This window comes from Centropristis striata, chromosome 7, assembly GCF_030273125.1.
Source record: "Centropristis striata isolate RG_2023a ecotype Rhode Island chromosome 7, C.striata_1.0, whole genome shotgun sequence".
Lineage (NCBI taxonomy): Eukaryota > Metazoa > Chordata > Actinopteri > Perciformes > Serranidae > Centropristis > Centropristis striata.
This window is the reverse complement of record NC_081523.1, coordinates 5,451,262-5,476,524: the sequence shown is the minus strand read 5'-3', so window position 1 is coordinate 5,476,524 and position 25,263 is coordinate 5,451,262. Positions and strand designations below refer to the sequence as shown.

Genomic DNA, 25,263 nt, shown 5'->3' with positions numbered 1-25,263 from the left:
CGGAGTTTTCTTCTTTGTGCTACATTAAGTGCAAATGCCATAAAAAATAAATTATTATTATTTATATTTTAAAAACCCATAAAATGGACATTAAAATTATTGAATTGCTTAATTATCTTGAATGTTAAACTACAGTGGATTGTCTGTAAATTAAAAAATACACATTACATTTCTGAAAGTTAAATTGAGACAACTTTTTATTTTTTATTACTTTAAAACCTAAAATTTGATGTAAAAGGAATGTAAAACACACAACATATGAAGAAAATTCATGACTAAACCAACCACAACAGGAACTGATTCAAACACTCAAACTGCCGACTCACTTCACACTGAGGTGACAAACCACACAAGAAGACACATGCTAGATGTCTGCTCTATCAATCAGTCCCCCTGTAATACAGCAAAAAAACACACTTCATAAATAAAAAGGCTCATTAAAAGGATGCTTTAAAGGCACAATAAAAAGAAGCTAAAAAAGTTGGAAAAACCGTGTTAAACTAAAAACACAAAAGCACATTAATATGAAATATACAAAAGAAAACTTCAAAAACTTCTGCAATAAAACAATATAAAATTTAACCTTGTAAGGCTAGAGCAGTGTTCTCCCTCTAGTCAGAGTAATGCAGGTGACTGGAATCTACATTTATAAAGAACAGTGTTAATATTACATGAAAGATACAAAAACCTGATTCAGAAACATCTCCATTCTACAGGAGTATCTTGGTTCTTGGCTGATGTGCTGAAGCAATCACTCCAACTGTTAGTCCCTCACTACACATGGAGAATCTAACAAATAAAGTATTTCACCATTTAATAAATCTTTATTTTAATGCCCTAGTAAAATTCATGTTTCTTGATTCTACAGACTCAATATTGACTAAAACTATGCTTTATGACACATTTCTTCTTAAACAAAGGGCCTACCAAATCACACTCCAGACACAGACTGTCCTCAGTTGCTCTCAGGTGTGTTTCAGTGCAGCAAGAAAGGCCCAGGTAAGCTTCCCGCCCCTTTTTATAGACTCCGCCCCCTTGCCTGGGTCCTAGTGTAGATGAGCTGCTGCCTTCCCTTCCACATAACCATTAAGAAACAGTCTTGATACTCTCTGTATCTGTTTGGTCTCTTGGGAAGGGTTCGTATTGAAAGAGAAACTATCAGAAACTATTAAAAGGTGTTTCTATCGATCAACCTGCAGCAAACAATAATATGCATGTAAATAAGTGACAGAAACAAAATGTTCAGTGTTCAAAATGAGCAGGCTGTGAACAAAATGTGCACTTTGTCTCCATCTTGTGGCGTTAACGGGAAGTAAAATGTGTCCATGCAGCCACATACAATATTGGTGACATAATGCACATGTGAGCATGTTGTCTCTGAAAGCTGCATTAAATAGGAGACAAAATGACTCAAATGTAGCAGTGGAAGTATTTCTTAAACAGTGCTGTCTTGTTGGAAATGCTTCTCCATCTGTGCAGCCTTCACACACTGAGTCAGCATTATACAGTCCTGCTGACTGACTCTAACTAATCTTTAGCGGAAATCTTAGTTCTCCTTCAGAGCAAATGATTGTAGACAGCCTCACTACATCTCTGTGTAACAACCCTCAGTACTCCCTCTCTTCAATGAGGCTGTTTAGAACAGACTTTAGTATCAACACACTGTTACAACTTCATATATATATTTATGTTCAGGAGACTGTTGTAAATTATTAGTTTTTAACCTTTGAACTGCTGTTTCAGAGTTTATAATGTGGTGAAGTTGTAGGAGGGAAAAGTTTAACCATCTTTTAAATCTTTTAAACTCCAGTAAAAATAAACAAGTTGCACAACTCTTTTTAAACATGCCATGCTTAATTTCTCATGTTTTCTCACATTTACCTTCATCAAGGCGGTATGAGGATGTTTCTGGATTCTACAAAAGAAAATATCACTGAATAATTTAAAATGTTGAAGTTGATGCATATTTCTAGTTATTTGTATATTTTTGTACAGTGTATTTGACTCGTGTATAAAAAGAAACTGGAAATACATAAACAAAAACCTGTAAATTAAACTGCTGCTGCTGATGCACATTTGATTATTTTTAATATATTTAATTGAGGAAACAAACTAAATTGTTCTGCTGGTATTTCCTTTTTGTTCATCACAAACGTGACATTTATCATTCATGTTATTCACCATGTGTACACTACAAAAAATATCATCTACAGTATGAAGAAGCAGTGTAAGAATTAAAGACTGAATGAAAATAAAACATTGCAACATTTAATAAAACAACAGATCCAAAACTGAATAAACTGAAAGTTAATTAAAAAAAAAAAAACATAAAATACTAAAATTGATGAAAGACTAAAATATTTGATTTAAAAGTAAATGTTGGTAATCAGGATAATTAATATTTACAAATTTAATTAATATTTATAACTTTTGTCTACAAAATATCATCTACAGTATGAAGAAGCAGTTTAAGAATTAAAGACTGAATGAAAATAAAACATTGCAACATTTAATAAAACAACAGATGCAAAACTGAAATAACTCAATAAACTGAAAAATTAATTTAAAAAAACCCTACAAATAAAAAACAAAGTGATGAAAGACTAAAATATTTGATTTTACATTAAATGCTGATAATCAGGATAATTAATATTTATAACTTTTGTCACTAAAACACTAAACCTGTTTCTTAAAATCCAAACATTAGAACTGATTTAAACCTGTATGAACGTTTATCACCTGTAATGCAGCTCGAGTATTGAGTTTATATTTACAACTTTTGTCTTTAAATGATTCCACTGAGATCTAGATAGATGATGAAATCAGAATAAAGTCTGAACAAACATTAACATTCCTGAACATTACAGAGAAAAATCTGTTGGACAGATTTTGATATCAGCAGTTTTAGCATCACCAGCCTCTCCAATACTGAAATATGGGAAGAGTTTCTCAGTGAAAGTTTGTCTGTGAGTGCAGATGTGAGTCATGTCTTTAGGGTCATAGAAGGAGACCTTCCGCTTGTCATAGTTCAGCTGGACTCTGATCCTCTGGGGACTCTTCTTCACTTTGACAGTCTGACCAACAACATTAGTGTATTTTCCATCACCATGCCTTAAACACCAGATTCCATATTCTGGTGTAGCAGAGCTCTTCCCCTTCCTGTCAGCTGACTCTTTAACTAAACCTACAAACCAGCGAGGATGATCTCCCACCTCCACCTCCCAGCTGTGTTTCCCTGAGCTGAAGCCCTCAGAGCCCAGAACATTGACACAGTTAGTGTTTCTCTCTGGATTGTCAGGAAGCTGCTGCTTTGTGTCTTCATTTCTCACACTGGTCAGATCATCAGACAGATAGAGCCAGGGGTTTGCAGTGTTTGGGTCCAGAATGACAGGACTGAAGTGGACCTTCTCCTTCATCTTCTCCCAGACTCTGAAGGACAGGTTGCCCAGGTGTTTGGCCACATCTATCAGCGCTCCTGAGAGCAGCTGTGGATCTGACAGTGAGCACTGGACTCTGGCTCTGGTCTGAGTGGCTTTATAACTGCTGAGGAATGGCACGTTGTGTTTCTGCAGCTCTTCTTCAACAGCAGAGATACTGTCTGACAGAGAGGAGATCTGCTCCTGAATCCTCTTCATCTCTCTGCTGATAGTCTTCCCCTTCTGCTCCTCTTCCTCCCTCAGAGCTGCCAGTCTGGACTCCTCTTCCTCTCTCAGGAACTGGTGGAGCTTGTTGAACTCTGCTCTGATCTGTCTCTCTGTGGACAACAGCTGCTTCTTGAAGTGTTCAATCACTTCATTGTATGTTTTCTCCCCTTGTTTGTATTTGTCCCTCTTGTCCTGCAGAGACTGTAAGTCAGATTTCAGCTGGTCCTTCAGGTCACTGACTGCTTGTTCTATAGGAACCACTTTGTGACTCTGGTGGAGAGAAAACTCACAGACAGGACACACAGCTCTGTCTTCATCCTTACAGAACAGTTTAGTCTCTTCTGGATGTTTACTACACACCACCTCCAGCTTCTTCTCTTCTTTTTCTGTCTCAGATGATCCAGATTTCTGTCTCCCAGCAAAAGAGTCAGCCAGTTCCTTCAGAGCAAAGTTCAGAGGAGGAATATTTGATGATTTTCTTTTACAAATGGGACAGTTTTTGTTTTCAGTTTGTTCCCAGAATTTCAGCAGGCAGCTTGAACAGAAGCTGTGGTTGCAGCTCAGAGACACAGGATCTCTGAAAGTCTCTGAACACACATGGCAGCTCAGGAAACTTTCAACAACAGTAATTTTCTCAGACATTTTAAAGTGAAGTTATATTTCAGTCAACAGGACTCACCAACGTGTCTCTTCACTTCTTCAGTTGATAAACTCCAAACGTGTGTTTCAGCAGAGATCTCACTCCATAAAGTGACGTCTCAGCTCTGATCAAAAGTGTCAAATTCTACTTTCTGTTACTCCTCCCACAGAATGACTTAACATCAAGAAATGTTGTGTGATTTTGTTGCCAGAATGTCACTCAGTCAAATATTTTCCTCTTGATTAAAAAAAGACAACAGTTTCCTTGTACATGCAGCTGGTTTCCAGCCAGAACAAACCAAATGTGTCAAAAAGAAAATGTGACTCTTCATGTTCAGCTTCACTTTAGAGGAATAGAAACATCCTCAAAATGCCTCAAAGAAGCAGAAGATTGAAGGATCTCATTTCAACAGGCCTGCTGACACTATAAAGAGATGAACAACATTATATTTTCACTCAACAGGAAACATTTTCTGCCAAAATATCAGCAGTTTATTTCATCCAGATAATTCAATGTTTGTCACTCAGTTAAACTTCAGGTACATGTTGAGTTTTTAATCCAACTCATTTGACCTTTCTCATACTGCGCAGTTTGCTAAGTTATTCTTCACACATTTTCATTTGTTTACTCATTCATCTATCATATTTTTTTTTACCCTTTATCTCCTGTTCAAGGAGAAAAAAAGGACTTGAGTCCATCCCATCATACATTGGATAAATGATTATCATTACATGAAGTCAAAAGAAATAAAAAATAATATCAAATGTAAAAAAAAGTTATATTTCAGTCAGCAGAACTCACCAACGTGTCTCTTCACTTCATCAGTTGACAAACTCCAACGTGTGTTTCAGCAGCGATCTCACTCCTTAAAATGTCATCTCAGCTCTGATCAACAATGTTTAAATCCTCCGGTGAGGCGTGAACATTTTGATTGTCCGACTGACCCTAAACAGGTTGAACAACATTTTTGTTTTCCAGCCAGCAGGAACATGTGACAGGGAGCAATGTCTACCAACATGTCAGTGTGTGTTTATTTCATCAGTTGGACCAGCTCTAAAGCACTCCTGTAACTTGCACTAAGAATCAAAGTTGTTATGAACTTATATTCTCCTTTTCATCACAAGATAAAGTGGCCAAATGCATTTGTCACTTATTATATGTCCCAGCAAACTCACTAAAATTACTTTTTCTCCAATATTGTTATTTGTACAATTAATGTCTCACATTCAGGATTTAGCATCTGTATGAATTCTCTCAACCTGACTGTATTTGATTAATGCTTTGCTTTCTGGCACATTTTTCACTCTCATTCATTCAAACTCACTTCACCGTATTTTTATATATGGTTTGAGTTCATTTAATCGTGCATTTGTTGGAATACATTCTTTATAAGATGAACAAATGCAAAATATAATAAATGACAAAAAACACAAAGATATTCAGTTGATATCTTGAAATGTTTAAAATGTATAAATATGATCAAAGCAGTGAGAGGAGAGGTATAAGGGAGGTGTAAATATTAGAAAGTAGCATGTCTTCAGCCTCAAACTGTAAGAAAAACAAAAAATAAAAATATTCCTTATTGTGGTTTCAGCTTCTAAAGTAAAACCCAGAATGAGACAAAAAGCTCAGGAAAAAATACTTTAACATGAGTTTGTTTCGTATCCTGATGGGACTTACTCTTCCTGGAGTGCACAGAAAACACAAAAAATAGAGATTAAATGGTACATGATTGGACAAAAAGTCATGCCAATTGCTAAATCGTTAAATGTTCCATGAATCTTGCATTCACAAGCACATGATGAGGATCTCAAACAGAGGAATAAGAGGTGGAAACATTAAAGTGTTTGAGTTCTTTGTGTTTGTGCAGCTTCTCCATCCTGGCAGCATTTCTCTTGTAAACATCAGGAAATATTTGTCATAGCCTGACATGTCTCTGTTTGATCATTTCAAACTACAATTGCAGTGAAACATCACAGCTTCAGTCAGTTCAATCATCAAACAACCTGTGTTGACCCTTGCCTCTGACCCACATGTTGCACAACAGTCAGTGTAAGGCTCGTCAGTCACACAGCAGTTAAAGAGCAGATCTGCTGTCGACTCTGAGACTGTTAATCTGCTGTACGACACCTTTCCACTGTAAGTACAACATGAATTGAGACATTGTCAATCAACTATATTCACACAAAGTGTAAACTAAGCTTGTCGATGAGCGTTAAAGCTTTTGCCCTTCAGACTGCAGGTTTCACAACACGCACAGAAGCTCACGCTGATTTTGTATCTCTGCAGAAGAGAAACAAGAGTTGTTGAGCTACATGTAACCTAAGAGTGGATTATTTCATACCAGGTAGCAGGAAGTAACATGTTTTTATCAAAGATATAGTTACACTGTTTTGAACTGGTATAAACTGAATTAATTCCTTAAATTGTTATCCTGCCTGAAAACTGTTTCGTTCAAATGTGTTCAGCTGCTTAACATAAACCATTCATCGTCGACTAATTCTCTTTTCATCCTTAAAACAATCATAGAAAAACATGCTGGCTGCTTCATTTCTGCATGATGAGGTTTTTAAAGATTGGTCAGTGCCTCAACATCATGTGCAGGAAATGTGTTATCAATGAGTCCACTTAAAATCAATTCAAATACCATGACACAATTTTACGTGATTAACGCTAAAAACTTGGAGGATATATAACAGACCTTTTCAAAAATGTCTCAAACTGCATGGCCTCAGACCTCCTACAGATTGTTAACACGCCTCTTCTTTCAGGTGTCTTCCCACAGTCCCTGAAAACTGCTGTTATCAAACCTTTATTTAAAAAGAACAATTGAGACGCTTCACTAATGAGAAATTATAGACCAATATCAAACCTCCCATTTCTCAGTAAAATCATTGAAAAAGCTGTTTTAAAGCAACTGAACAACTTAATGTTAATGAACAGCTGTTCTGATGTCTTCCAGTCAGGATTTAGACCACACCACAGCACTGAGACGGCTCTTGTGAAGGTCTTCAATGACATTTACTGAAACACAGACAGAATTTCTGTTTTAGTTCTACAGGATCTTAGTGTTACTGGATCTCAGTGCAGCATTCAACACAGTCGATGACAACATATTACTAGACAGACTGGAAAACTGGGTGGGACTTTCTGAAACAGCATTAAAATGGTTTGAATCCTACTTGAAGGACAGGGACTACGTTGTCTCTGTAGGTAATTAAACATCTGAATGTGCAAAAATTACATGTGGAGTTCCGCAAGGTTCCATCCTGGGGCCGCTTCTGTTTAACATCTGCATGCTGCCACTGGCTCAGATCATGAAAAGCAACAAAATATTTTACCATAGCTATGAGGACAACACACAAATTTCCATAACAATATCACCAGGGGACTATAGTCAATACTAGAACTATGTAGATGCATTGAGCAAATCAACGATACAATGGAATTGTCTCAAATTAAACAAAAAAGCTCATTCAGAAACGCTGCAGCTCGAGTCCTTACTAAGACCAAAAAAGTAGATCATATTTCTCCAGTTCTGAGGTCCTTACACTGGCTTCCTGTCTGTCAAAGAACTGATTTTAAAACACTATTGTTGGTCTAAAAAGCAATGAATGGTTTAGGGCCGAAATACATTTCTGATCTTCTGCTTAGCTACGAACCATCCAGAACTCTCAGATCATCTGGGACAGGTCTGCTCCATGTTCCCAGAGTCAGAACTAAACATGGAGAGGCAGCATTCAGTTTTTATGCACCACATATCTAGAACAAGCTCCCAAAAAAAGCTCTGCTGCAGCTCTCAACTCTTTTCAATCAAGACTGAAGACTTTTCTGTTTGACTTTAAATACATATATTCCATTTGCTTAAACTGATTAAGATTCTATAATCACAAAAAATATAAACACTACCGGTCAAAAGTTTTAGAACACCCCAATTTTTCCAGTTTTTTATTGAAATTCAAGCAGTTCAAGTCAAATGAAAAGCCAGGGAGGGTACAAAGGTAAGTGGTGAACTGCCAGAGGTAAATAAAAAAGGTAAGCAAAACTGAAAAATAATGTACATTTCAGAATTATACAAGTAGGCCTTTTTCAGGGAACAAGAAATGGGTTAACAACTTAACTCTATGGAGTCTTGGGCTATTTTGTCCATTTTTGAATTCTTTTCATGTCTTTGTAAGTCATTCTGTGTCTTTTTTGGTCATTTTGTGTCTTTTTTTGGTCATTTTGTGTCTTTTTTGGTCATTTTGTGTCTTTTTTTGGTCATTTTGTGTCTTTTTTTGGTCATTTTGTGTCTTTTTTGGTCATTTTGTGTCTTTTTTTGTCATTTTGTGTCTTTTTTTGGTCATTTTGTGTCTTTTTTTAGTCCGTTAGTCCAACATAAAATGTGATTTTGAATCTTTTTTTTACTTTCAAAACACTATCATGCTCAATAAAGAATTTTAAATGTTGCAAATGTGCATTAATTTCAGAGTACACTGAGACATTAAACTGCATAATTTTCAATTAAATTCTGGAAAAGTTGGTGTGTTCTAAAACTTTTGACCAGTAGTGTATTTTATGTTTCATGTTTTAGATTTCATGTGGACATTGCAAAATCTGTGTCTCCAAATATATCTCTGTAAGTCAAAACAAGGCCGGAGGTTTGTTTTAACAAGTTCTGATAACAGGTCAGGATAGGGACATAGTGTTCTGGGCAGAGATTACTGCCTGGTGACATGGCGTACGTCCCTATATTGATTAAAACTGACGAATCAACGGATCAAGAGGGTGGCACTTCCTGGAAGAGATACCTTCCTTTTTTAGCAAAATCTGTCAGTATATAAAAAAGGTTTTAAGAGAAATGAGACTGGTCCAGACTTCATGACCTGAACCAGCCTTCTGTGTATCAGGGACGTGTAGAGTGAACCCAGAGCTCTGTTACTGCACATTTCTTGACGTATTGTGATAAAATTGTGTTAAACTGAGAACCTGGACGTCTCCTGCTCATGATTCCTCATCAAACGATCTGCGCAGAGAAATAGGTGAGAGGATTTACTGTTGATGTCAGGTAATTTAATTTTAAAGGTTTCCTCAATGCATTTCTCTAACAACTTCTATTATAAACTCTATTGCAAAGAAAACATTTGTGGACAATCTACAGTAAATATTAAAACCTTCCGGATCACAGTAGTTCAGTTAAAGTCTCCTTGTTATTATTGTACCTCTTTTTTGTTTTTATGATTCCAGCTTCGCCTCAGAGATGACCCAGTTCAGACTGGTGACACTGGCTGCACTGCTCTGCGCTCTTCCCAGTGCTGATGGAGGGAAAGTCCTAGTTTTCACAGTGGCTGGAAGCCACTGGGTCAACATGAAGGTCCTCATCCAGAAGCTCCACTCCAGAGGTCACAACATCAAAGTGATCCGACACAACACCAGCTGGTCCATCAAAGCAGAATCCCATCACTACCAGTCGATCACCCTCGACCATTTAACTGGATTTGATGAGAGCAGCATGAAAGATTTCACCTCAAAAATGGTGCAGCTCCGTCGAGACTTCCACACTTTAGCGTTTGTCAAAGCTAGAGCGGAGTTAATGGAAATGTTGTATCAAGGTCACAAAGCTTTGGTCGATGGAATGACAAAGATGTTTGAGGATGCAAAACTGATGCAGTTCTTCCAAGAGGCAAAGTACGATGTTGTTCTGACCGATCCCTGCTTCGGCGGAGGGGTTCTCCTGGCTCATCGGTTGGGGCTCCCGCTGGTCTTCAATGTACGATGGACGATCTGGTCAGATGGACACCGCATGGTTGCCCCCTCGCCGCCCTCATATGTTCCCATACCAGGCAGTGCACTGACTGACAAGATGACTTTTTGGCAAAGGGTGAAAAATGTGTTTTTTGCCTTAATGATCCTTAATAACCGTGTGACATTACAAGAGGCTCTCTACACACCATTTGTCCAGCGTCACTTTGGTCCTGACGTCCACTACGAAGAGCTGGCTCAGGCGGCAGATATTTGGTTGATGAGAACCGACTTCACCTTTGAGTTCCCTCGTCCCACCATGCCCAACGTCGTCTACATGGGCGGGTTTCAGTGCAAACCCTCCAAGCCGCTTCCTCAACATCTGGAGGACTTTGTGCAGAGCTCTGCGGAGCATGGAGTCGTAATTATGAGCTTGGGGACCTTGGTGGGGAGTCTTCCTGAGGAGGTAGCAGAACACGTGGCTGCTGCTTTCGCCCAGTTACCTCAGAAGGTCATCTGGAGGCATACTGGGAAGAGACCATCCAACCTGGGCAACAACACCTTGCTGCTGGACTGGCTGCCCCAAAATGACCTCTTAGGACACCCAAAGACCAGAGCATTTGTGGCCCACGGAGGCACCAACGGACTTCAAGAGGCCATCTACCACGGAGTTCCCATCGTCGGCCTTCCTCTGATGTTCGACCAGGACGATAATCTGTTCAGAATGACAGTGAGGGGCGTTGCTAGAGTGCTGGACCTTGGCACACTGAACAAAGACAACTTCCTGGAGGCGGTGAAGGCGGTGCTTTATGAGACGTCCTACAGGGAGAAGGTGCAGCAGCTCTCCAGGCTGCACAGAGACCAGCCCATGAAGCCTCTGGACCGAGCCACGTTCTGGATCGAGTTTGTCATGAGACACGGGGGAGCTGCCCACTTAAAGACCGACTCCTACAAGATGTCCTGGATTCAGTACCACTCCATTGATGTGATCGCTCTGTTGCTGGTGTCGGTCACGATGATGTCACTGGTTTGTGTTTTAACAGTGAAATGTTTGTGTTGTAAAGTGTTTGGAGGGAGGAAAGAGAAACTGCACTAAAACAGATACTTATGATGCCCTGCCTGTACTTCTGTGATGTATTTTGACAAAGAATGAAACAACATGTTGAAATTGAATTATAATCTGTACTCCGTATGACTGAGTTGTGATGATGACAGTACAGCAGAACAAAATAAATGTCAGCCTCTGAGAAGTAAAATAAAGATACAATTTAGTCTGAATAATATCCTTATATTGCATTTCCTGAATCGTAGTTAAACAAAACCCATGCTTTACTGTTGTTTCTACTTTAATGTGACAAATTATTGATTAAATACATGATCAGAAAATTGTGTATGCACTTTCTTTTTCTATAGATATATACACTGAGAAAGCCACAATAAGAAAGCTCCTAAAGATGGAAAATGATTCGATACTTACAAAAAACTCCCTCAAAAAGAAAACGTTCTTACTCTCTGGGGTAGGAAAACATTTGATTTTTATCATGATAATTTATTTTGTAAAATTACAAGATTAATTGTTGCCATCTGCAAAATATAAGCAAATATTGAAGTGAATGAAATTACACTGAACTGCTGGTCCTCCCTGCTAAACCTACAATACACCACAACATCAAAATCAAAATTGACTCCCTGTGTCTTGCCTCCACCAAGGTGGTGCCAAACTTAGGGGTGATGATTGATGACCAGCTCACCTTTTCCAGTCATGTCGCCTCAGTTACCCGGTCATGCCGCTTTGCACTTTACAACATCAGAAAAATCAGACCTTACCTAACTCAACATGCCACTCAACTCTTGACACAAGCTGTTGTCATCTCAAAACTTGACTACTGTAATGCCCTCCTGACAGGCCTGCCAGCCTGCACAATAGAACCGCTTCAGATGATCCAGAACGCGGCGGCGCGCCTGGTCTACAACAAGCCAAAAAGGTCACATGTCACACCGCTGCTCATTGAGCTCCACTGGCTACCTGTTGCAGCCCACATCAAATTCAAATCTCTAATGCTGGCCTACAAAGTTGTCTCCGGTACTGCTCCTACCTACCTGAACGCCCTGATTCAGACATATGCTACCTCACGACCATTGCGCTCTTCCAATGAACGGCGTCTGGCTCTACCCCCGGTTGGTCCAAGGCAATCCAGACTCTTTGCATTTCTTGTTCCCCGCTGGTGGAACACACTACCAGTTCCAACCAGAGCAGGGGCGTCCCTCTCTACCTTTAAAAAACTCCTGAAGACCCAGCTCTTCAGAGAGCATCTTCTCTCCTAGCACCACACAATAATTCTACTCCTCAAAGAATTGTCACTAGCACTTATTGATGCACTAATAGCTCTTATTGCACTATTCCTTGATTGTTTGCTTTTACTCTTCCTGTAAGTCGCTTTGGATAAAAGCATCTGCTAAATGACTAAATGTAAATGTAAATGTAAATGTACATTAAATGAAATTAAATTTCATGATTGCATGTTGTTGCCAAATGGTAACAATTTGCCTCTTTAAAATACATTTTTAATAGTTTTTCTAATATTTTAATTCTTCATGCATTTTAAGGTAATAATTCATGCAGTAGAGAAATATTTTTTAGATGATTTGACTAAATTGGTGACTGATGAAGCAACAACAACATGAAGAGTCACAGCAGTGCTGACTTTCTTACATGCCTGGCATACAGCATGTCTGATTAACAGAATGGGATTTCTGTGAAGGATATTTATGAAAGGAAAAACTATCAGAAACTGTTAAAAGGTGCTTCTACCGATCAACCTGTGCAGCAAACAATAATATGCATGTAAATAAGTGACAGAAACAAAAACTTCAGTGTTCAAAGTGAGCAGGCTTTGAACAAAATATGCACTTTGTCTCCATCTTGTGGCGTTTACGGGAAGTAAAATGTGTCCATGCAGCCACATACTGAACACATTCTGTTCATTCAGTAATGTTGGTGACATGATGCACATGTGAGCATGTTGTCTCTGAAAACTGCATTAAATAGGAGACAAAATGACTAAAATGTAGCAGTGGAAGCATTTCTTAAACAGTGCTGTCTTGTTGGAAATGCTTCTCCATCTGTGCAGCCTTCACACACTGAGTCAGCATTATACAGTCCTGCTGACTGACTCTAACTAATCTTTAGTGGAAATCTTAGTTCTCCTTCAGAGCAAATGATTGTAGACAGCCTCACTACATCTCTGTGTAAAGAGAAGACTCACAGACACTTATACCAAATCATAATATAATGATAACTAAACCTGAGACGTTAGTCTAGTCTGATATTTCAATACAATATAATATTAATATACTGCCAAGCCCTACTTCAAGAGCTTATACACTTATCATTTCACAAATAAACAGCAGTATATTTGCTGGAAGCCCCATCTGAAGTCATCGCTCCACGAACATATTATCCGAAAAAAACAAAAACAGATTTGACAGATTCAGTAAATTATGTTGTTCAGTTTGTAATGTCACCAAAACTAACTCCAAATAGTTCCTTTAATTTAGACTTATTTATTCATATTAATACATGTATTTTTATTGAAATGAACTGATGTTACTTACTCCCCTTAAAAAACCCGTAATAAAGTGATATATTACAACAGTAGTACAAAACTGCAGGTGAAGTATGCGATGTACGTGATTAGAAACACAGCACATATTCGTCTTGTCACCTCACAAACTTAACGCTAACGTTTAGCGTAACAGATACGCAGATTCACAAACCTGAAACAACATCGGTCTGTGGTTCACTGCCTGATGCTGCAGACACACTTTCTGTGGATGTTGGCTGATCTGTGTGACAAAAAACAACAGTCCTCTCACGTTTCAAAAGCAGTCAAATCAGCAACATTAGACAACAAATCCCTGTGGAACACTTGCACAATGTAGTGTGATGTAGATACGTTTTATGAACTGTACCTCACTTTACTTCCTGTCCAGTATACAGTAACATTATGTTAGCCTCAAATGATCACATTAGGGCTTTTTATGATTCAGTTCCTTACTTCACATTTCAGTTTGCTTTATACAGTATGTAACCCCTACTCTATGTATTAAAACTAACCGATTCTCCACCTACCTTACTTTCTGCCTTTCAATAGTAGGGGCCTGAGTTCATATGATTCTCAGTAATTAATATTTCTATTTTATAACTGCAATCTTTACCCCCAACACTTTCAAAACATTCATATGAAACAAGAACACAAACCACTGTACTTTAAATCCAATTATCCTGTATCAAGTTGTGGAATGAGCTGCCTTCGCGCATCAGACAAGCCTCCTCACTGTCCATTTTTAAAACTCATCTTAAAACCTAATTTTATACCTTTGCTTTCAACCATGCATGAGACTCTGCTCTTGTTTTTAGTGTTTTATGGTTTGCTTTTTTTATTTTTTTTTAATCATTGAAGTGTTTATTCCTGTTTTATTTATTTTAATTGTTCTTGTTCTGTTTGTTTATGTACAGCACTTTTTTGCGGCTGTGGTTGTTTTAAAGTGCTTTACAAATAAAGTTGAGTCAAGTTGAGAGTATCAGGATTGTATTTATAAAATAAATGGTTTGATAATAATGTAAAAATAAAATGTTTTCTTTTGTTACAGTTTATAAATTTGATTTAATAGATACAGATTTCCCTTAAAATACCTTCAGTTCAGTCTAATAACCTTTAAATCATACATTCAATCTCCAAATTTTAATTAAGTAACCAAATTAATTTAGTTGGCTTTCAGTTAAAACCACAATACTTTATACCAGGGGTCTCAAACTCAAATTACCTGGGGGCCGCTGGAGGCAGTATCAAAGTGACCAAAAAAAGAAACAAAATTACAAAGAAAGACACAAAATTACTAAATAAAAAAAGGACACAAAATTATTATTTTCAAAAAGACACAAAATTACCAATAAAAAAAAGGACAAAATTCCATTACATAACATTTCCACTTCTTCCGGTAACAACAACACGGCAGATAATAAACCGTCCGGTAGCAGTAGCAGCTGCCTTCATTTTTGTTAAGGTCGTCATAGAAACAAGTGAAACAAAGCTCCAGCTTGCGCAATAAAGGGACCTTCCACACACAACACGGCAAAGTGCCATTCATATAAAACTCACATTAAACTTTCATATCAAGGTGAGGGCCACAAAATAGCAACACGAGGACCGCAATTGGCCCGCGAATTTGTGACCCATGCTTTATACCCTTTAAACTGGCTTCGGCAAATACACTCAAAAATAACCTTGAATTTAATCCCAAACCAAATTTGTCAATACCTTTTATAAATATCAATTAATTTACCTATAGTAACACAGAAAGAATACATGTTTAAACAAAAGAGCAGGAAAAAAAAAAAAAAACACCCAAAATAACCGTTGCGGGCCTGATACTTGCTGTTTACCTGGGTTTCTTAAAACCGTTAGAAACAATATGGCGTCCAACGTCGGCAGGGATGACTCAGCAGGACCAACGGCAGCAGAGGAACGAAACAGCGGTTGAAGAAGACAGAGAAGAACAAAAGGCCTCAAAAGCGCCACATCCTCCTTTCTGGAAACAAGCTGACATGACGATAGCATTTACTAATATGAATAAACGGCACAGCCACAAAACTCACTGTGGTTAGCTTATATTTACCTTTTAGAAGATGAAATAAAAAATAACTTTATGAAGAAGTCTGCGCCAATTAAAAAGTAAAGTTCACTTAAGCGCCCTTCTAACGGACAACGGCTCTTCCTCCTGTCTGGTCGGCGAAGAAAAAAATAATAATGCCACACGCGGAGATTTTGGACAAATCCCGCCCCTTAAACAAATAACAAAACCTGATTGGCTGTTTAAAACCCTAATCATCCAACCAATAAAAACACTGGAAACAAGGTTAGATAGCTCTGAATCGGAACGTAAGCAAACACCATTCAACCTAACCTGGAAAGGCGATGCATTCAAAGACCAAAGTAAATTTAAAATTCAAATGTTTAGCAAAACACATTTATTTTAGTTTCATATTTGATGTCATTAAACTTTGTACACATTAAACATAAAATACACAATAGCATGTTGGCTAATAAATAGTTTCAAATTCACATTTCAGCCACTGGGCTACAACTACATGTAATGTTTACTGAAATGTTATGCAACATGTTTCATCATTTTCTAGTCACCTCTGTGTCTTAGCTGACTGGCTAACCTGAGTGTTTTCACGCTAGCCTAGCTGGCTACTAATGCAAAGAAAAGCACCATTAGGATTATTAGTGTGTGTATTTACCTCTTCAGAGCTTAGCTTGGTCCCTCTTTGCTTAGTTAGTTAGTAGTTAGTTTTTATTTCTCCTCAATGAGCTTTTTGTATTTGTATATATTTTTGTACAATGACATGACTATTTGACTCATGTATAGAAAGAAACAGAAAATACATAAACACAAACCTGTAAATTAAACTGCTGCTGATTAAATGACACATCAGGTGAAGCAGCATCCATGTGTTGCACATTTGATTATTTTTTGTAAGAATATATAAATGCTCATAACCTGTGCAGCAAACAATAATGTGATAAAATTGACTAAAATCATGCTTTTTGACACATTTGTTCTTAACAAAGGGCCTACTTAATCACACTCCAGACACAGACTGTCCTCAGTTGCTCTCAGGTGTGTTTCAGTGCAGCAAGAAAGGCCCAGGTAAGCTTCCCGCCCCTTTTTATAGACTCCGCCTCCTTGCCTGGGTCATAGTGGAGGTGAGCTGCTGCCTTCCCTTCCACATAACCATTAAGAAACAGTCTTGATACTCTCTGTCTCTGTTTGGTCTCTTGGGAAGGGTTCGTATTGAAAGAGAAACTATCAGAAACTATTAAAAGGTGTTTCTATCGATCAACCTGCAGCAAACAATAATATGCATGTAAATAAGTGACAGAAACAAAAACTTCAGTGTTCAAAATGAGCAGGCTGTAAACAAAATGTGCACTTTGTCTCCATCTTGTGGCGTTTACGGGAAGTAAAATGTGTCCATGCAGCCACATACTGAACACATTCTGTTCATTCAGTAATGTTGGTGACATGATGCACATGTGAGCATGTTGTCTCTGAAAACTGCATTAAATAGGAGACAAAATGACTAAAATGTAGCAGTGGAAGCATTTCTTAAACAGTGCTGTCTTGTTGGAAATGCTTCTCCATCTGTGCAGCCTTCACACACTGAGTCAGCATTATACAGTCCTGCTGACTGACTCTAACTAATCTTTAGTGGAAATCTTAGTTCTCCTTCAGAGCAAATGATTGTAGACAGCCTCACTACATCTCTGTGTAACAACCCTCAGTACTCCCTCTCTTCAATGAGGCTGTTTAGAACAGACTTTAGTATCAACACACTGTTACAACTTCAAATCACAAAACTTATCAACAGCTGCAATGATTCTGCTCGTCTGTTTGTTTTTCTGACGTCTAAAAGTGAAAAATATATATTTATGTTCAGGAGACTGTTGTAAATTATTAGTTTTTAACCTTTGAACTGCTGTTTTAGAGTTTATAATGTGGTGAAGTTGTAGGAGGGAAAAGTTTAACAATCTTTTAAATCTTTTAAACTCCATTAAAAATAAACAAGTTGCACAACTCTTTTTAAACATGCCATGCTTTATTTCTCATGTTTTCTGACATTTACCTTCATCACGGCGGTATGAGGATGTTTCTGGATTCTTTATGTACAATTTATTCATTTGTGATTGGATTTTACAAAAGAAAACATTGTACAGCTGACATGGCTATTTGACTCGTGTATATAAAGAAACTGGAAATACATAAACACAAACCTGTAAATTAAACTGCTGCTGATTTAATTACACATCATGTGAAGCAGCATCCATCTGATGCACATTTGATTATTTTTAATATATTTGATTGAGGAAACAAACTAAATTGTTCTGCTGGTATTTCCTTTCTGTTCATCACAAACTTGACATTTATCATTCATGTTATTCACCATGTGTACACTACAAAAAATATAATCCACAGTATGAAGAAGCAGTGTAAGAATTAAAGACTGAATGAAAATAAAATGTTGCATTATTGAATAAAACAACAGATCCAAAACTGAAATAACTGAATAAGCTGAAAAACTTCAGAAAAACCCAACAAATAATAAACTAAAACTGATTAAATATACAAAAATGACTGATTTAAAAGTAAATGTTGATAATCAGGATAATTAATATTTATAACTGTTGTCACTAAAACACTAAATCTGTTTCTTAAAATCCAAACATTAGAACTGATTTAAACCTGTATGAACGTTTATCACCTGTAATGCAGCTCGAGTATTGAGTTTATATTTACAACTTGTTTCTTTAAATGATTCCACTGAGATCTAGATAGATGATGAAATCAGAATAAAGTCTGAACAAACATTAACATTCCTGAACATTACAGAGAAAAATCTGTTGGACAGATTTTGATATCAGCAGTTTTAGCATCACCAGCCTTTACAACACAGAAATATGGGAAGAGTTTCTCAGTGAAAGTGTCTCTGTGAGTGTAGATGTGAGTCATGTCTTCAGGGTCGTAGAAGGACACCTCCCCCCTGTCATAGTCCAGCTGGACTCTGATCCTCTGGAGACTCTTCTTCACTCTGACAGTCTTACCAGCTCCATTAGTGTATTTTCCATCAAAATGCCTTAAACACCAGATTCCGTATTTTGGTGAAAGAAATGCCTCTCCCTTCCTGTCAGCTGACTCTTTAACCAAACCTACATTCCAGCGAGGATGATCTCCCACCTCCACCTCCCAGCTGTGTTTCCCTGAGCTGAAGCCCTCAGAGCCCAGAACCTCTGCAGAGTAAGTGATTCTCTCTGGATTGTCAGGAAGCTGCTGCTTTGTGTCTTCACATTTCACACTGGTCAGATCATCAGACAGATAGATCCAGGGGCTTGCAGTGTTTGGGTCCAGAATGACAGGACTGAAGTGGACCTTCTCCTTCATCTTCTCCCAGACTCTGAAGGACAGGTTGCCCAGGTGTTTGGCCACATCTATCAGCGCTCCTGAGAGCAGCTGTGGATCTGACAGTGAGCACTGGACTCTGGCTCTGGTCTGAGTGGCTTTATAACTGCTGAGGAATGGCACCTTGTGTTTCTGCAGCTCTTCTTCAACAGCAGAGATACTGTCTGACAGAGAGGAGATCTGCTCCTGAATCCTCTTCATCTCTCTGCTGATAGTCTTCCCCTTCTGCTCCTCTTCCTCCCTCAGAGCTGCCAGTCTGGACTCCTCTTCCTCTTTCAGGAACTGGTGGAGCTTGTTGAACTCTGCTCTGATCTGTCTCTCTGTGGACAACAGCTGCTTCTTGGAGTGTTGAGTCACTTCATTGTATGTTTTCTCCACTTGTTTGTATTTGTCCCTCTTGTCCTGCAGAGACTGTAAGTCAGATTTCAGCTGGTCCTTCAGGTCACTGACTGCTTGTTCTATAGGAACCACTTTGTGACTCTGGTGGAGAGAAAACTCACAGACAGGACACACAGCTCTGTCTTCATCCTTACAGAACAGTTTAGTCTCTTCTGGATGTTTACTACACACCACCTCCAGCTTCTTCTCTTCTTTTTCTGTCTCAGACGATCCAGCTTTCTGTCTCCCAGCAAAGGAGTCAGCCAGTTCCTTCAGTACAAAGTTCACAATTGTATCCTTTGAGGATTTTCTTTTACAAATGGGACAGTTTTTGTTTTTAGTTTGTTCCCAGAATGTTTGCAGACAGCTTGAACAGAAGCTGTGGTTGCAGCTCAGAGACACAGGATCTCTGAAAGTCTCTGAACACACATGGCAGCTCAGGAAACTTTCAAAAAGAGCTCTTTCAGCCATTTGTGTTGGTATCTAAATTAAAAAGCAAGACTCACCAAGTTACTGCCCCTAACTGCATTAAATACTCCAAATGTGTGTTTTCCAGTCCAGAGCTCACTCCCTGTAATGGCGTCTCAGCACCGTCAACAATGTCAAAATCTTCTTTCATTTTCTATCACCTGTCACAGGTTCAGGTAACAGCAGGAATGCTGTCATGTTATTAAATCACCAGCAGATGGCATCACAATGCTTTCATGTGTCTAAATTTAACTCTTCACTCAGTGCAAATTAATTGCTCATAAATCTGTGGAATGAACCGTTTGAATGTTTATTATGAGACTAACAACTGCAAAACAAATAAGTGACATTTGTTAGTTGAAAATAATCCATCAATGTTCTGTGAGAATCTTCACAATGTTTGAAATTTAAGAATATTATAATTTCAGCTTTCAAAGTGAAACCTGACCAGATATCCTACTTTCTTTCTTTTTATAAATCTGTAACAGAGAATCAAGAGCTGTCAACAAGAGAGTCGATGAGTTCTTTGATTTTGTTGTAACTCTTCCAACATGGCAGCACGTCTCTTATAACCAGGAGGAAAAGTTTTTCAGTCTCTCTCTGACATGTCTCTGTTTGTTCACTTGGTTCAATAGATGCAGTGAACTGTCAGAGCTGCAGTGACGGTGATCTGTTTTATGAGTGTGTTCAGAGAGAAAAACTTGTGAATGAAGACCTTTGACCCACAACAGTCAGTGTAAGGTCAGTCACAAAACAAAGAAAAGTGCAGATCTGCTGCAGACTGTGACAGAAACGACTCAATGGACTGTACAGAGTGGTGGAAAGAGACTGAGGACATTTAATCAAATACTGGACTCAAGTGCTTCAGTTCATTGAGATTAATGATACTAAATATAATCAACAAATAAATTGTGATGTATTATTATTATTATAGGTCAGATAAAACGTTATTGCTATGCAGGGGAATTGCACATGCTCAGCAGTATTTAAAATAAATAAAATTAGCTTCATTTTAACCAGCTGTCACATCATTACATCACTAATTATAATCCAATAAGATGAATTATGCTGAAACTGGCCATTCAGAATGATAATATGTATTCTTCTTATAGTATTTTAAGTAAAGTTTGATGCTGATACTTTTGTTCTTGTACTTGTAAAAGAGTACTTCTACACTGTGGTATTGCTACTTTTACTGTTAAAGATCTGAGTACTTCTTCCACCACCTTTCTACTGTAAGTTCAACATGAATTCATTCATTCATTCAGTATCTTGGGGGGCTGGAGCCGATCCCAGCTGACATCAGGAGAGAGGCGGGTCCACCCTGGACAGGTCTCCAGACTATCACAGGACTGACACATAGAGACAGACAACCATTCACGCTCTCATTCACTCCTACGGGCAGACTGTGGGAGGAACCCACCATGTAGCTCTACCAGCTGATAGTACATTTATTAACAACTCTACCCATTCTACAGTATGTTGATGTGGGAAAAAACACAACCTGACTGTATTAATATTCCTTATAACATATATTAATTGTCTTTCCAGATCCCATTCCACATGGTCATGTCCTGCTCAAACTGTGAGGAAGTCCTGGACAGTGTTGTTGTAAAACACTGTGGATGGTCATTTCTTCAGTGGGTCACATTCACCTTCTAACAGAGGACAGCAACATGTAGAGGAACTGCAGCACACCGCTGTTTGTGCATGCAGTGTCCCTCACCACCTGTATGCACTTCTACATTTCACTAAACAGGTGAGTGGAGTTTGTCTTCCACAACATCAGAAAAGGAAAGAATGAGAAAAGTTTAGAAGGAAGAACGGGAAAGAAACATTATAATGAATATAAACTGTTTTATTTAGTAGCAATCTGGATCCACAACCTCTGAATTTAACTAATGATTCTGCAATAACACAACATAACAGGAAGCCTATTCAGTGCTGAATAATTCAATTAGTGTATCTGAATTCTGAGATAATTCAACAATAGTTATTCGGCCAACCTTTAGGGTTCACAGTCACTTAACATCGTCTCCCAGATACCCCCCATTTAGATTTACTATCAGATCCTTAAGAAGTGTAAGGTCTGGCTGAACTTGACAGGAAACAACATCATGCATGAAAGCCAAGAAAGCAGCATCAGTGTAATCAGAGTATTTAGAGCTTATACACTTATCATTTCACAAATAAACAGCAGTATATTTGCTGGAAGCCCCATCTGAACTCATCGCTCCACGAACATATTATCCGAAAAAAACAAAAACAGATTTGACAGATTCAGTAAATTATGTTGTTCAGTTTGTAATGTCACCAAAACTAACTCCAAACAGTTCCTTTAATTTAGACTTATTTATTCATATTAATACATGTATTTTTATTGAAATGAACTGATGTTACTTACTCCCCTTAAAAAACCCGTAATAAAGTGATATATTACAACAGTAGTACAAAACTGCAGGTGAAGTATGCGATGTACGTGATCAGAAACACAGCACATATTCAGCTTGTCACCTCACAAACTTAACGCTAACATTTAGTGTAACAGATACGCAGATTCACATACCTGAAACAACATCGGTCTGTGGTTCACTGCCTGATGCTGCAGACACACTTTCTGTGGATGTTGGCTGATCTGTGTGACAAAAAACAACAATCCTCTCATGTTTCAAAAGCAGTCAAATCAGCAACAACATTAGACAACAAATCCCTGTGGAACACTTGCACAATGTAGTGTGATGTAGATCCGTTTTATGAACTGTACCTCACTTTACTTCCTGTCCAGTATACAGTAACATTATGTTAGCCTCAAATGATCACATTAGAGCTTTTTATGATTGTTACTTCACATTTCAGTTTGCTGAATACAGTATGTAACCCCTATTCTATGTATTAAAACTAACCGATTCTCCACCTACCTTTACTTTCTGCCTTTCAATAGTAGGGGCCTGAGTTCATATGATTCTCAGAAATTAATATTTCTATTTTAAAACTGCAATCTTTACCTCCAACACTTTCAAAACATGTATATGAATCAAGAACACAAACCACTGTACTTTAAATCCAATTATCCTGTATCAAGTTGTGGAATGAGCTGCCTTCGCACATCAGACAAGGCTCCTCACTGTCCATTTTTAAAACTCATCTTAAAACCTATTTTTATACCTTGGCTTTCAACCACGCATGAGACTCTGCTCTTGTTTTTAGTGTTTTATGGTTTGCTTTTATTTATTGTTTTTTAAACAGTTTTTTTTTTTTAAATCAATGAAACTATTTATTTTAGAGTTTATTCCTGTTTTATTTATTTGATTGTTCTTGTTCTGTTTGTTTATGTACAGCACTTGTACTGCTGTGGTTGTTTTAAAGTGCTTTACAATCAGGATTGTATTTATCAAATAAATGGTTTGATAATGATGTAAAAATATATAAAATAATATTTTCTTTTGTTACAGTTTATAAATTTGATTTCACAGATACAGATTTCCCTTAAAAATACCTTCAGTTCAGTCTAATAACCTTTAAATCATACATTCAATTTCCAAATTTTAATTAGGTTACCAAATTAATTTAGTTACCTTTCAATTAAAACCACAATACTTTATACCAGGGGTCTCAAACTCAAATTAACTGGGGGCCGCTGGAGGCAATATCAAAATTACCAAAAAAAGACACAAAATTACAAAAAAAAGACACAAAATTACAGAAAAAAAAAAAAATTACTTAAAAAAGGACACAAAATGACCAATAAAAGACACAAAAATACTAAAAAAAAGACACAAAACTATGAAAAAGACACAAAATTACTATAAAAAAAGGACACAAAATTATTATTTTTAAAAAGACACAAAATTAAACAAAAAAAAGACAAAATTCCATTGCATATTTCCACTTCTTCTGGTAACAACAACACGGCAGATAATAAACCGTCCTGTAGCAGCTGCCTTTCTTTTTGTTAAGGTCGTCATAGAAACAAGTGAAACAAAGCTCCAGCTTGCGCAATAAAGGGACCTTCCACACACAACACAGTAAAGTGCCATTCATATAAAACTCACATTAAACTTTCATATCAAGGTGAGGGCCACAAAATATCAACACGAGGGCCGCAATTGGCCCGCGAATTTGTGACCCATGCTTTATACCCTTTAAACTGGCTTCGGCAAATACACTCAAAAATAACCATAAATTTAATCCCAAACCAAATTTGTCAATACCTTTTATAAATATCAATTAATTTACATGTAGCAACACAGAAAGAATACATGTATAAACAAAAGAGCAGGCCGGGAAAAAAAACACCCAAAATAACCGTTGCGGGCCTGATACTTGCTGTTTACCTGGGTTTCTTAAAACCGTTAGAAACAATATGGCGTCCAACGTCGGCAGGGATGACTCAGCAGGACCAACGGCAGCAGAGGAACGAAACAGCGGTTGAAGAAGACAGAGAAGAACAAAAGGCCTCAAAAGCGCCACATCCTCCTTTCTGGAAACAAGCTGACATGACGATAGCATTTACTAATATGAATAAACGGCACAGTCACAAAACTCACTGTGGTTAGCTTGTATTTACCTTTTAGAAGATTAAATAAAAAATAACTTTATGAAGAAGTCTGCGCCAATTAAAAAGTAAAGTTCACTTAAGCTCCCTTCTAACGGACAACGGCTCTTCCTCCTGTCTGGTCGGCGAAGAAAAAATAATGATGCCACACGCGGAGATTTTGGACAAATCCCGCCCCTTAAACAAATAACAAAACCCGATTGGCTGTTTAAAACCCTAATCATCCAACCAATAAAAACACTGGAAACAACGTTAGATAGCTCTGAATCGGAACGTAAACAAACGCCATTCAACCTAACCTGGAAAGGTGATGCATTCAAAGACCAAAGTAAATTTAAAATTCAAATGTTTAGCAAAACACATTTATTTTAGTTTCATATTTGATTTCATTAAACTTTGTACACATTAAACATAAATTACACGATAGCATGTTGGCTAATAAATAGTTTTAAATTCACATTTCAGCCACTGGGCTACAACTACATGTAATGTTTACTGAAAATTTTATGCAAAGTGCTTCATCATTTTCTAGTCACCTCTGTGTCTTAGCTGACTGGCTAACCTGAGTGTTTTCACGCTAGCCTAGCTGGCTACTAATGCAAAGAAAAGCACCATCAGGATTATTAGTGTGTGTATTTACCTCTTCAGAGTTTAGCTCGGCCCCTCTTTGCTTAGTTAGTTAGTTAGTTAGTTAGTTTTTATTTCTCCTCAATGAGCTTTTTGTATTTGTATATATTTTTGTACAATGACATGACTATTTGACTCGTGTATAGAAAGAAACTGAAAATACATAAACACAAACCTGTAAATTAAACTGCTGCTGATTAAATGAC

At 37.7% G+C, this 25,263-nt stretch overlaps 3 protein-coding genes across 9 annotated transcripts; 1 reads left to right on the top strand and 2 right to left on the bottom strand.

The window, feature by feature from the left end:
* Positions 1 to 2,071: 2,071 nt before the first annotated feature.
* Positions 2,072 to 24,567, bottom strand: LOC131974713 (nuclear factor 7, brain-like). 5 transcript variants are annotated; one of them, XM_059337143.1, is made up of 7 exons: positions 24,443 to 24,567; positions 24,210 to 24,366; positions 22,442 to 22,510; positions 15,452 to 15,608; positions 13,783 to 13,851; positions 6,986 to 7,308; positions 2,072 to 6,567 (listed from the first exon to the last, which is right to left on the bottom strand). In XM_059337143.1, exon 7 carries the CDS (start codon positions 4,284 to 4,286, stop codon positions 2,862 to 2,864), a length of 1,425 nt encoding a protein of 474 aa, XP_059193126.1. In that variant the 5' UTR covers positions 4,287 to 6,567; positions 6,986 to 7,308; positions 13,783 to 13,851; positions 15,452 to 15,608; positions 22,442 to 22,510; positions 24,210 to 24,366; positions 24,443 to 24,567; the 3' UTR covers positions 2,072 to 2,861. The 5 variants fall into 5 exon arrangements, with proteins under 5 accessions (XP_059193126.1, XP_059193125.1, XP_059193127.1 ...); XM_059337142.1 differs by having other exon boundaries at positions 2,072 to 7,308; XM_059337144.1 differs by lacking the exons at positions 22,442 to 22,510; positions 24,210 to 24,366; positions 24,443 to 24,567 and adding an exon at positions 15,685 to 15,806 and having other exon boundaries at positions 2,072 to 7,308.
* LOC131974704 (UDP-glucuronosyltransferase 2A1-like) lies at positions 6,291 to 11,127 on the top strand. 3 transcript variants are annotated; one of them, XM_059337129.1, is made up of 2 exons: positions 6,291 to 6,423; positions 9,511 to 11,127. In XM_059337129.1, the coding sequence occupies exon 2, from the start codon at positions 9,524 to 9,526 to the stop codon at positions 11,099 to 11,101; it is 1,578 nt and encodes a 525-aa protein (XP_059193112.1). In that variant the 5' UTR covers positions 6,291 to 6,423; positions 9,511 to 9,523; the 3' UTR covers positions 11,102 to 11,127. The 3 variants fall into 3 exon arrangements, with proteins under 3 accessions (XP_059193112.1, XP_059193113.1, XP_059193115.1); XM_059337130.1 differs by lacking the exon at positions 6,291 to 6,423 and adding an exon at positions 9,167 to 9,305; XM_059337132.1 differs by lacking the exon at positions 6,291 to 6,423 and adding an exon at positions 9,214 to 9,331.
* LOC131974716 (zinc-binding protein A33-like) lies at positions 18,239 to 19,878 on the bottom strand. The gene has a single exon (XM_059337148.1). It carries the CDS (start codon positions 19,876 to 19,878, stop codon positions 18,457 to 18,459), a length of 1,422 nt encoding a protein of 473 aa, XP_059193131.1. The 3' UTR covers positions 18,239 to 18,456.
* Positions 24,568 to 25,263: the final 696 nt, after the last annotated feature.